Here is a 13376-nt window from a genome sequence, read left to right as displayed (position 1 = left end):
GGCGAGCAAATTGTTGTCAAATAAGTTGTTGGAGAGATGCTTACCAACATAAAAAAAAAATACATTTGCCACACCAGAGACTTGTGGTGTATATATGATATTAAGTGATATGAAACAAAAGGTGAAGTATCAACTCTCAGAAAATTTAAAAAAAAAATAAAATAAAAAAAGGACGTGAGGGCGTTTCCCTAAGCTTCTCTCCTCTCTATTTATCGAGACCATTTCCAGCTCTGATTTTCAAAATGATTACCCCCCCCCCCCCCCCACACTGATTGGCATTTTCTGTCGCTAATCACTTTGAGAACAAGTGGCAGCTGGCGCCGGCTCGCCAAACAAGAGTGCTAGCAGGTTAGCGCAGACAATAAACGGAGCGGACGAGCGGGCGGGCGCGTATGACGCATGACGGGCTGTCAAGGGCTAATCCTGCCGCACAAGTGTTCATTAAGTCGTTAAGTGGCGACGCGGCGGACGGGCGGGCGAGACTGACGCCTGCTTTGTCCTCGTGTATCGGCGCGCTCCCGCCGCCGCCGCCGCCGCCGCCGCCGCCTCCCAACGATCGGTTTGTCCTCTGAGTGACGGAATGAAAATAGATGAAGGGAACATGTCGAACCCCCCCACCACCCTTTAATAAATAAATAAATAAAATATTTATTTATAAATAAATAAATATATAATAGTATAAATAAATATTTATTTTAAAAATAGCTAATAAAATAATTCATAAACAGTAATCGGGGGAAAATTCTTTTGTTATACACTTTAATAAATTAATATATAATAAAATAAATAAATACATACTTATTAAATATTTATTTATGTATGAATAAAATATATAATAATATAATACATAAACGGTAATCCGGGAAACATGGTTTTGTTATACACTTAAATATATAATATAAAAATACATATTTATATATATTTATATATATTTAAAGAAATTTGCGGTGACGATATTTTTGACGACACTTCGGAATAATAGCACCTAAAAAAAATAATAATACATCGGTAATATTGTAGACAATATTTTTTGGAACATTTCGACGTATTGATGGGCCAACTAATTGACTTTTTTTTTTTTTTTTTTTTGGACCAGTTTGAGCGTTTGTATTGGTTTCATCTTATTGTCGATGACCCGGGAGTAATCTCACCGAGGCGGCGATGAACCAGTGAACCTGGCAACCGCTTGTGCCAGAATGACGGCAAAAAAACAACAAAAAAAAACTAAACAGCGGCGGGGGAGCACCTGCAAAGTACTACTTTCCGAGGTAAACGCGCGCGGTACGAACGCACGCGTGGAGTGTCTTGTTGTGTTGGCGAGTCCCCGAACGGTTGCGGCTGGGCTCAATCTGGCAATTAGTGCTCTGTACATAATTAACATGCTAATGAGTTGATCTACTTAAAAGCTGCTCCGATAAATAGAGCACGCGGGAGGTGAATGGCGCCGAGGAGGCGGGCCGATACGAGTGACCCCCGCGGCCAATGTTTGATAACACTGATCTGCATTCTGCATTGACAGAGAACCACACACACACACACACCTTAGAAATATAACAGTGGGTGGGCGAGAGTGGGCGGGGGCTCATGGGAGAGGTTGCAGCTGTCGAGTCCCAAACAACAAAAGCCGCATGCACTCGGGAACACAAAAAAAAAAAAAAAAAAAAAAAAAAAAAAAAAGGCACGCAAATGAGCAATTTCCACATCCGCTCTCTGTCTGAGTCGCTGAACCGGAACGTAACCTCGACTATGATCACAGGGAGGGACGAGATGAGCGCTTCCAACACCTGCCAAATGGATGCGGCGCCACAAATACGCGGCAACATGCGGACAAACTAGGGATAGACCCCAAAAAAAACAAAAAAAAAAGAGAGATGAAAAAGATATTTATAAGAGATGCTATTGAACCTTTTGTTTATGTTCAACATAAAAACAAAGAAATGTGTAAGTTTAAGATTTCAGGATTTTTTTAAATATTGGACAAAACAGGTATTTATAGATATGGTATTTACTTATTTCAGTTTCCATGTACCGTTTTACCTTGGGAACCCCCTAAACTTTTTTTTTTTTTTAGAAATTTAAAATGAAGTATATTGTCTAAGAGTTTATATAAAAAAAAAATTTTTTAAAAACATGAAAAAACTGGCATTTGTATTTAACTCATTTCCTCCCAATAACGTGTAAATACGTTTTTTTTAAATGTACGTGTCCCAAAGACGTATTTATACGTTTTGTTTTGTTTTTTGATGCAGCCTCTCAACTGCAAAGAACGGTTGCAGAAATGGTAGTTATTACACAAACGGCCAGCAGGTGGCAGCAGAACAAAGGAGATCAACCAAGGCCATCTAGATAAAAAGCTAAATTACTAAAAACTGATGAAACTTAGCTCGCTTCTAATGCTGATTGCTGCAAAACGGAAACAGATAGAAACATACTTTTTTTCCTGATGAAAGATGAGACTTTAATCTTTCTTTTGATAGGTTCCATGCTTTTTATAGCAATAGAACAAAATATTCTGTGGGCTTTGCAAAATCAGTCAAAATCCAGTAAAACAGCCGGGAGCTAACGGAACTGCTTATGTGAAAATGGCTGGGAGTGAATGATTTTAAAAAAACAAAAAACGCAAATATTAACCCCCCCCCTTTTAATTGAAAATGAATATCGGCTTCAAATATTGGTAAACCGGCCCCGTTGACCACTAATAATCGGCATCGTATCGGCCCTGAAAAACCCATATCGGTCTCTCTCTCTCTCGAACAAACAAACAAAGCAGGAGTGGGCGTTTACCTTTCCAAGTAGGTGCTGATGAGGGGCGAGCACAGGTTGGCGTTGGGCTTGGCCAGTCCCAGCGTGAAGACGGTGTCTTGCAGCCGCTGGACCACGGCGGCGCCGGCGCTGGCCGCCGCGGCGGTGAGCGTGTGGAAGAGCATGGTGAGGTGGCCGTCGCTCAGCACCACGTCCTTCTCCTTCATCTCCTTCAGGATGTCCACGGCCTCTGAAGAGGAATAAGTGGCATGAAACCAAATTCAGGAAAAAAAAAAAAAAAAAAAGTCAGTGTGCAAATGTTTGAATAAAAGCTCCTTTTAGCTAACCGGTATTAAAAGAGCATTTTGCTCCCAGCGGGGGGGGGGTGCAAATGCAACCCTGGATAATGCCAACTCTGCTCTAATTGCTACGTGCGCTTTTCGAAACGAGACTACAATTACCGGACCCTGACAACGAAGGTCGTCTTTTTTGCCTTGGCTAGGCGGAGAAGGAGTTCGGGGCGGGCTAAATTATAGGTATGCGGCGACGAGGGCCAGCCGCGGCCTGGACGAGACCCCCCCCCCCCCCGGCCCGGCGTCCATTTCCCGTGGAAATGCGGGGCTATTTACCGCGCCGCGGGTCCATCTGGACAACATTTGCGTGTGTGTTACCAGGGTAAAGTCATTAAGATGCATTTAGCATCTATTTAGACAGCTGCTAATGGGTTGACAGCGATACAGCCGCTTCCCAAAACAGATACTAATCGATATGCCACGACCGAGGGGCACGAACGTGCGCAGAATATATTGATTGGAGGGCACAGTTGTGCTTCAACTTTAAAAGACAATACTGGGAATGTGCTTTTAACTACAAATATCCGATTATTAAAGGGATACTTGAGTCATTAAGCCATTTTTAGCGGTTTAAAGTTAATATTTTGTGTAAAATTAATTTGATAACATTATGTTTCGTGTATAATTAATATAATTACTTTTTTTTTTAATTTTATTTTTTTAAATATTTTAAATGTCCTAAAGACGTATTTGTTTTTTTGTTTGTTTGGTTTTTTTTTTGGTTTTTTTTGATAACGCATACAAAAGGGATTTCTGGCCGCTAAGAAAATGGATGGACAGGAGAAGCGGATAAGAAAATGGATGGACGGAAGAAGCGGCTAAGAAAATGGATGGACAGGCGAAGCGGCTAAGAAAATGGATGGACAGGCGAAGCGGCTAAGAAAAGGGTTGGACGGACGAAGCGGCTAAGAAAATGAATGGACAGGCGAAGCGGCTAAGAAATTGGATGGGTAGGAGAAACGGCTAAGACAAGAGATGGATAGGAAAAGCGGCTAAGAAAATGGATGGATGGGAGAAGCGGCTAAGAAACTGGATGGATAGGAGAAGTGGCTAAGAAAATGGATGGATGGGAGAAGCGGCTCATAAAATGGATGGACAGGCGAAGCGGCTAAGAAAATGGATGGACAGGCGAAGCGGCTAAGAAAATGGATGGACGGACGAAGCGGCTAAGAAAATGAATGGACAGGTGAAGCGGCTAAGAAATTGGATGGGTAGGAGAAGCGGCTAAGAAAATGGATGGACAGGTGAAGCGGCTAAGAAATTGGATGGGTAGGAGAAGCGGCTAAGAAAATGGATAGACAGGCGAAGCGGCTAAGAAAATGGATGGACGGGCGAAGCGGCTAAGAAAATAGATGGACGGGAGAAGCGGCTAAGAAAATAGATGGACGGGCGAAGCGGCTAAGAAAATGGATGGACGGGCGAAGCGGCTAAGAAAATGGATGGATTTGATGGCATCTGCCCCTAAAGTGAAGACATTTTCACTGCCAATTGACCCAACACATCCCCTTGGACGTACCCTTGGAGTTCACCTTTAATTTGGGACGGTCAAGTGTGTGTTGCCGGTTGATAAACTCACTTCCGTCGTCAGCCCCTCCCACCAAAGTCTCCCTTCTCCGATCCACACTCTCAATCGCCCTGTGACACACCCGCTAATCAACGGGGCCAATGGCTCGGAGTTGATCTGCCCAAATGGAGCGCTCCGTCCGCCGTCGCTGCCTTTACCTGTCCGTCCGTCTCGCCCGTATGCATAACCGTCAGCTCAGCCAAGCATCGATCGGGGCCGGCAAAAACGAGCCGGACCTCTCTCAAACGTCAGGACGGGCGAACGAACATCACACAGCCCAGTGGTTCGTCTAATGTTGCCACGACTCCACTGCAGGCTGAAAACATGCGAAGGAGTTGCAACTCGCAGCACGTTACGGGAAAAAAAAGATGACAGATGCGATGCGAGGCGAGGCCAAGGGCAGGTCAAAGAGACAATTGGTGATGAAGAGGTCTATTTAAAAAGATAGACCGAAGACAAGTGGAGGACTGAGGAAGCTACAGTGCGGGTGTCTCCTCTTATTTTCCGAGATTTTCACTTCTTGTTTCGTTTTGGAGGGGCGACTACCTTAAGTCTGCCCTATTGACCATAAAATGCACGTTCTACAGCAGGCTTGTCCCGAGAACCGATACTTCGGTACCAAGTCGATGCCAAGATTCTGGAAATGTGACGAGAGCTAAGTTTCATCAGTTTTCACAAATCTATTCAAAATTGTAAGTAATTGAGCTTTTTTTTTTTTCCAACATGGCTCTGGTTGATCTCCTTTGCTCTGCTGCCACCTGCTGGCCGTTTGTGTAATAACTACCATTTCTGCAACCGTTCTTTGCAGTTGAGAGGCTGCATCAAAGCCTTCTGTATGCTCTACACAAAAAAAAAAAAAAAAAAAAAAAAAAAACGTATAAATACGTCTTTGGGACACTTACATTTAAAAAAACCAAACTTATTTACACGTTATTGGGAGCAAATGAGTTAAATACAAATGCAAGTTGTTGTTTTTTTAATAAACTCTTAAGACAATATACTTCATTTCAAATTTCTAAAAAAAAAAGTTTAGGGGGTTCCCAAGGTAAAACGGTAAATGGAAACTGAAATAAGTAAATACCATATCCCTGTTTTGTCCAACATTTAAAAAATCCTGAAAACTTAAACTTACATATTTACAAAACATATTTACACGTTATTGGGAGCAAATGAGTTAAACGTTTTTGGCGGTCAAAGAGTTAAGAAGCTAACAAGCACGAAAGAAAAGCCCCACCAAAAAAAAGCCACGAAAAGTGTGAACGCGTGATCAAAACAAAACAACAACGCCAGCCAACATGATAATTCATCTGGAGCCCGGTGTTGTGCCGCCAGCCGGGAAGACCACCGGCGCCTTGGGGGGGGGGGCGGCGTGCTAACATCAAGGTTAGCCAAGTGTGCTAATGCGGGTGACAAGCATCCCGCCCGACGATGCGCGCACTCCGGCTAATGGCCGACGCTTTCGCCACGCACGCACGCACGGACGGACGCTCCAACTGTCGCCGCCAACAAACGCCTCTCGCTTGAATTCGCATGCAAATGCGTGTGCGCGCCACTCGGGCACTTTTGTGGACATGATCTGCCATGAGCATCAAGGCGGATTTCAATAATTCCAGAAAAATACACACAGTCCTGTAATTTTGCCCCCCCTCCCACTCTCATCTCTCACTGATGCAGGGGTGCGTGTACGTATGCAAGCATCCGCAGATGTCAACAGGCAGCGCTGAGAGGGAGGACGGGACCGAGGGCAGACAAGGGAAACATTTGCCTGTCATTGTGTGCAGAAAGAAGAAAAAAAAAAACAGCACCACTGATGGTAATTGGCTCTTCGATGGGCTGAAGGAAATCCACCGTAGCATTGTGAAAACGCTCGACTAATATGCTTTGAGGCAGACGGACTGACGGACTGGTGACAGACGCGCACGCGCACACGCGGGGAATTTGATTAATATTCTCCCAAGACCGTGATTGAATATTAAAGCAGGATGACTGACCCGACGAAACGCATGAGTGGTTTTCACATCCTGCATAGTATTGACAGGAAGTGACCGTGATTTATTTAAAAACTATACTAGCCATATTATTTCGTATTGGATACCAAAATCAAAAGGGTTTTGCCTCTGACGTGTAACAGCCATCTTTGAAGTGAATCTTTGAATTAATTTAAGGGAAAATGCAATATTTTTTTTGTCCAATTAATATATGACTCCCCCCCCCCCCCTTTTTTGCCCATTTTCTAATTTTTACCCCATTATTTGTACATGTTTTGTGGTCTAATATTTTAGAATTTCTAGATTTATGTTTGAGATTTTTTTTTGTTAGATTTATTTCTACTGATTTTGTATATTAATTTTATTTCAATTTTTAATTAATTTAATTAATTAATTTTATATATTACATTTTTTTTTTTATAATTTGATGATGTCGCTCCCATGGTGTTTTTTTTTTTTTAAATATTGCGCACGAGTAATACGCATTTTTTTTTAAACTAATACTAATACTGAAACTAACAAAGCATTTTTTAAAAAGAACTAAACTAATAAAAACTAACAGAACCACCCTGAAAACTAATAAAAACTAACTAAAATGAAAAATTCCAAAAGTATAATAACTAGAGCTGTCAAACGATTACATTTTTTAATCATATTAATCACATTGTAGAATTTTGATTAATCATGATTAATCACTGAGTTAAGCTTTTTTTCCCAACATTTTTGCCCGCTGCACACGCTCATCCTGCTTTTTCTAATCAATTAATTATTTGCATAATTTAAAGCATTTAATAAATGACCTACGACATATGTAAACATTTATTAAACGCTTTACTTTAATGCATGTAGTTATGTTTATTGCTCAAACTACCTTTAATGTTACCATCCAACTGTCGGCTAAAAATCTGCGGTCAAAATTAATAGTGTGATTAATCTGTGGTAATACAATGATTAATGCGATCATTTTTTGTGATTAATTCATAATTAGTTAACGCTTTAACTTTGACAGCACTACTAATAACCCTACTGCCATATTACAAATAAATGCGTTTATATACTGTCGCATTTTTCTAAATATGCAAAAGCACAAATAAATGATTTGTACAATTTTTTTTTAGGACTAAACACAATTTCCCTTCATAACACTGTGTGGCCCTTGCGTCCTTCTGATTTTCTGTATGTGGCCCTCAAATAAAAAAATTAAAAAAAGTTTGGACACTCCTGCGCTAGATGTAGAAAAGTTGAGAGTAACCAAACGACTGCGAGCGAGACCTCAATAATGAAAAGCTTACCTTCCACTTGGCCATTCTTGGCGAGCACCTTGACAAGTTCAAGATATTTGCCGGCATCAAGTGCCACTGACGAGTCCTGGCGACTCCTGGAGAAGGCGAGACAAAGAGAGAGAAAAACAGACATTGTGGATTCATGTATTCCACGTAACGCTAATGCAAAACATCTTATTGTCGTCGGATGCGGGGAGCAGGTGGGGGAGGGAGGGAGCCAGACCTCGCATTGATGTCTCTCTTAATACCGATCAAGTTCAACTTTAATGGCGTCCTTAATAAACAGGTTGCGGCGAATGTGGCGAGTGTGTGTGTGGAACGCACATTTCCCTCTTCAGGTTGAGCGCTTCCTCCGCATTGTTGTGGCGGCAGCACAAGTTGATGAGAATGGCGTAGGCCCCGAAGCTCATCTCGCCCTCGTGCTGCTGCTTCAGCTCCAGCGCGCGATGCACGTTCTGCAAAGAGGACAAATACAAAAAACGATTCAAAAGGATACATCGTTAAAGTCATTTTTAGCATTAAAAAAAGTTCAGATTTTGTCTATAAACGCGGTCACTTCATTATTTTTCATGTACAATTAGTACAGGGGTGTCCAAACTTTTGCATTTGAGGGCCACATACAGAAAATCAGAAGGACGCAAGGGCCACATAGTGTTATGAAGGGAAATTGTGTTTAGTCCTAAAAAAATTGTACAATTAATTTATTTGTGCTTTTGCAGATTTAGAAAAATGCTGCAGTATATAAACAAATGTATTTGTAATATGGCAGTAGGGTTATTATAGTTTTGGAATTTTTTATTTTAGTTTTTATTGTGTTTTGAGTTTTGTTTCTTTAATTTAGTTAGTTTTAGTTTTCAGGGGGGTTCTGTTAGTTTTTTATTCGTTTTAGTTCTTTAATAATGCTGAGTTTTAGTCTAGTTAGTTTCAGTATTAGTTAGTTTTTTTCCCACGTGTATTACTTGTGCACAACATTTAAAAAAACACCATGGGCGTGACATCATTATTCCGGTTTATATAAAAATAAATCTACTAAAAATCACATTTAAAATCATCCCAAAAGGCTCATGCATTAAAGTAATTAGCAAAGACTAAAACGAAGGACAGTTTTGCTATAATTATAGTTTTATTTTTAGTTAGTTTTGTAAACATCAAATGTAGTTTGTTAGTTTTCTTTTTTTTTTTTTAAAAACATCTCCGTTTGTATTTTATTTCATTAACGAAATTGTAGTTGTGAATTTTTGTTTTTTCGTTGTTTTTGAGTCAAATGCCTTTTTTTAGCATATGTCGCGGGCCACTAAAAAAATGGACGACGGGCCGTAGTTTGGACACCGCTGAATTAGTACCTTTAAAAAGTCATTTTTCTAATTTCTGTCAACTGATGATGACATCACCGGCGCTGAGGAAGAAAAAAAGTGACGCAAAAGCGGCGCACCTCCTCCACCGCCAGCGCCTGGATGAGCTGCTTGAGCGCCAACCCAACGGGTTTGTTTTCCGCTTTGAGCTCGGCCAGCTTGGCCTCCAGAAACGGCACCTTCTCCTCCGTCGCCTACAAGCAAAGTCAAAAGGTTAAAACTCTCCGCGTTGGGAAGACGGACAAAGCGGAAGGACTGCCGACACCACTCACAGCCAGGTGCGCTGTTGACGACGCGCCGATCGACACTTTCTCTTTTGGGTCCACCAACACGATCACATCCTGGCGAGAAGGCACGCGAGGTAAATATGTGCAGTCAGGCAATGCTTCTTGTATGACCTCATTGGGGGGACTTATTTTGAGGGATGTAACGATATTCAAACATCACGATACACGATTATCACGATATGAAGGTCACGATACGATAATTATCAGGATATTGTGGGGAGGTTGGCGATACAAAAGAAGGTCACAATATTGTAAGCATACACACAATATTGTGTTTTTGTACATTACAGCAATGAAAAATATAAAAATATATATAAAAATATATAAATAACACTAATACAAGAAGTACAATAAATTGATACATTTCTTTCTTAATAAAATTAATACATAAATTAATAATTATTTAAATTAAATAAGAAATTAATAAATACAGTAAACTGAGCTCCTCCACATATTGACTCTGACCATTAGCGTAGATTTTAAACATCGAAGGGCCAAAACATGCCTTGTGAAAATTAAACTGCACTAAAAAAAAAATATAAAAATAAAAAAACTAGCCACCAGAGGGTGCTAGATCTGCACAAATGGAAATCAACCTGACCTTTTTTTTTTAACAGATGTGCTGCTTTTTAATATCGTGACATGACGACGACGATATATTGTGGCAGTTTTAATATCACGATATTGCTGTTATCATTACATGCCTACTTTATTATTGAAAATACTTGTATTATTTGTATACAATTGGACTGTTATCTGTAATGCCAAAACATCCACCAAGTGGTGGGGGAAAGGGGGGAAAAAAAAAAAAAAAAAACAGGAGCATCAATCTTTTCTAAGTTGCTTATTTCCAAAAATGTGCTTCTGGATTTCAGGCCAGGAAAAGTTCTGCCAATTGACGCAGCAGCTCATTTCCATGAGACAAGACCATACAGTAAAAAAAAAACAGTTGAATATGATCGAGACAAAATTTGTCCTTTAATTCTTAATCCATGACATTTGTTGAATTATTTAAACATTTTTAACACGTTTGTACCTTGATGAGCTCTGGAACGTGGCAAGAATTCAGCAGGTTTCTGATGCCTCTGTAGATATTCGCAGAGATGATGATGTTCTAAAATACAAATGAACAACTCCAGTCAATTAAAAAGTAAAATGCTGGGAAAAAAAAGAAAAAAAGAACACTAGATGTGATGAACCTGTTGATTTTGTGTGTGAACATACAGTGAGAAGTGGTTTTAAGTTTGTTCCAACCTCGATTTATCTGAGGGCCAATTAGAGGCGGTCACGGCGCTTGCATTTGAATTAGCGCATAAATGAGGAAGGAAATTAAAAAGGTGAATTGAAGTGCTCTTGGGACACCAAAAAAAAAAAAAAAAAAAGTGGTGAAGTATGAAATTCAAATTAGACTGTACTTTGACTCCACAACATGTCAGAGTTTGTATGCAGGCGGTAATCAGTGATAAAATAATAATAAAATAATAAAATAATAATTTATTATTTTTTTTAAAGTATCATTTTTGGATATCTTTGTTCAAAAAAATGATGTGGTCTTCTTCATGATTCGATTGCGACTTGGCATTGGCAGATACTCGAAATCATGCGACTTGGACTCGGGTACAAAAAAAAAAAAAAAAAAGGGATCATTTTTGGGGCAAATGTTTGTATTTAATATTTCATTTCTTCCAACACCTGTTGTAATACATTTTTTCTCGTGTGGCAAACATTTATTTTTATTTTTTGGTATTAGCATGAATTTGAGTTTGTATTTGGTCTTTAAAAAAAAAAAAAAAAAAGTGATATTGGTGGTATTCCTCATTTTTTGCCAATTTTTTTATTCTGTGATTTTCTAATATGTTTGCATTTTTGGGCCAATGTTTGTATTTAATATTTCATTTCTTCCAACACCTGTTGTAAAAAAAAAATTTCTCGTGTAGTCAAACATTTTTTGTCAAATATTTTTGCTTTTTTTTTGGGTCATATTTCAGTTTCCTCCATATTTTCCGCGTGTGCACCTGCTCTTTCAACTGGTCGAAGTACTTCCGCAGTTTGTCTTCCTGCGCTTGCAAATCTCTCTCTGCCATGCTGTCGATCAGATTGTACAGGAAGTAGGAGACTGTCTCTGGATGTGAAGAAAAAGAAAAAAAAAAACAACTCACACAGTGAAACATTTCATTTGCCACCACGTCAGCCAGTGCGTCCATTTTGTTGCGCTTACCTGCTGGGCTCGCGTTGGCTTGGCTGAAACGTTCATCGTTATACAAGAGCTCGGTGATCTGCCAATTAGAAATAAATAGCTGTTAGAGCACCATTGGAAGTACGTGCAATCTGTCAACTTGCGCACTTTTTTTTTTTTTTTTTTTAGCTATTTTTTTTTCTGTCCACCATTATGTGTCATTCATATTTTCACCTACCGGTGCAGTGTGGTGGATCTGTATGCCATAACATGCCGAAACTAGTGATAGACCGATGTGCTTTTTTCAGGGCCGATGCCGATACCGATTATTAGTCATCAAGGAGGCCGATAACTGATATTTCAAGCCGATATTCATTGGCAGTAAAAGAGAAAATAACAGCGTAAAAAAAAAAACAACCACTTCTCTTTTAATTTTAAACACATTAAGAATAGACAGCATGTGTTAAGATAAATTCAAAACTAAGCTAGCAAATAAATAGTTTTCTACTGTAAATAAAGTTTTCCAAATTTTCAACGTAATTTCTAAATTAATTAATTTTTTTATAAATTAAAAAGTGTTGGGACTTCCCAGTAGCAGCAGTGACAAATGTATACAAAATTAAATGTATCTAATTTTGGGTTTTCGTCAGGGTTCAAAAGATCTTTGTAGACAGTGAAAAATTGTCTGAATATGTTTGAAATGTCTTTGCAACAAGTAAAATGTGTCTATAAACATCTTACAAATCTCTCGATGAAAGCACAAAATTTGCTACGTTCGTAGGCATTCGCTGCTCGGTGAGATTCCAGCTTTAGCGGCCTTCAGATTCGTAAAAAAGGCCGATGCCGATATTTGTCAACATGCCAAATATCGGCACCGATAATCTGCCCGGCCGATAATCGGTCTATCCCTAACCGAAACTGTTTTGTTTTGTTGTTGTTTTTTTTACAGCAAGTACCACCTCAAAACAGAAATAGCTCTTCAATTATGATGACCAAAAATTAAAACACAGGGGTCATCAAAACTGAGTGATTTTATTCCTAATTTCAGCCTTAATCTCGAGGTATTGACACTCGCGACAGTGGTCCGACGGTGGCTGTTTTGCAATCACGACAAAGTAGAAGAATAGAAAATGGCGGACAAATTTCACGCAATTTGAAAGAAAAATTATGCATTTGGATTTCTTTAGGTCTTCGTTTAAAATTAAACGGCATTTTTCTGGGGGAGGAAATTTCATGTATCAAAACTTAAAACTGCGTTCCACGTTCAAATATCGTCCTCGATTCATATTCAATTCAGCGATTCCTTCGCGTATCGCTAGAGGGAGCCCGTCTACCGCAAGGGGGAATTGCGGCACCCTTTCAGAATCAGTGAAAAAAAAAAAAAAAAGGACCAAAAATGGTATTTCAAGTGCACAGCTATCTCACCAACATCGTTTCATTCATACCCTTTGTGTTGGCAAGTAATCATTTGCATGTTCACTGCGGCGTGAATGATTGAAGAAAAAGACGGCAGATGGCCTTTGTCACGTCGCATATTCTCACTAAATGGGACTTCGGTCAAAGCAGGCGGCCCGTAAAAGTGATCATCGGCTCGTTCGTCGAGCCGCCTCCGTGACGATTCGACTTGCCCA

The 13376-nt window shown here is 39.8% G+C and overlaps 1 protein-coding gene across 1 annotated transcript in view; it reads right to left on the bottom strand.

Annotated features, from left to right (window-relative positions):
• The window catches only part of lrpprc (leucine-rich pentatricopeptide repeat containing), a 66481-nt gene that overhangs the window by 31149 nt on the left and 21956 nt on the right, over positions 1 to 13376 (bottom strand). Inside the window, exons 16-23 of the mRNA XM_077495680.1 lie at positions 11788 to 11845; positions 11585 to 11691; positions 10606 to 10683; positions 9555 to 9623; positions 9363 to 9476; positions 8255 to 8385; positions 7940 to 8025; positions 2785 to 2992 (exon numbers count right to left, since the gene is read on the bottom strand). Of these exons, the coding sequence (XP_077351806.1) occupies positions 2785 to 2992; positions 7940 to 8025; positions 8255 to 8385; positions 9363 to 9476; positions 9555 to 9623; positions 10606 to 10683; positions 11585 to 11691; positions 11788 to 11845 (851 nt within the window). The remainder of the gene's footprint in view (positions 1 to 2784; positions 2993 to 7939; positions 8026 to 8254; positions 8386 to 9362; positions 9477 to 9554; positions 9624 to 10605; positions 10684 to 11584; positions 11692 to 11787; positions 11846 to 13376) is intronic.

Source organism: Festucalex cinctus, chromosome 14 (genome assembly GCF_051991245.1).
Source record: "Festucalex cinctus isolate MCC-2025b chromosome 14, RoL_Fcin_1.0, whole genome shotgun sequence".
NCBI lineage: Eukaryota > Metazoa > Chordata > Actinopteri > Syngnathiformes > Syngnathidae > Festucalex > Festucalex cinctus.
Note: the sequence above shows the minus strand (reverse complement) of the source record. Positions and strands in the feature narration are given on the sequence as shown.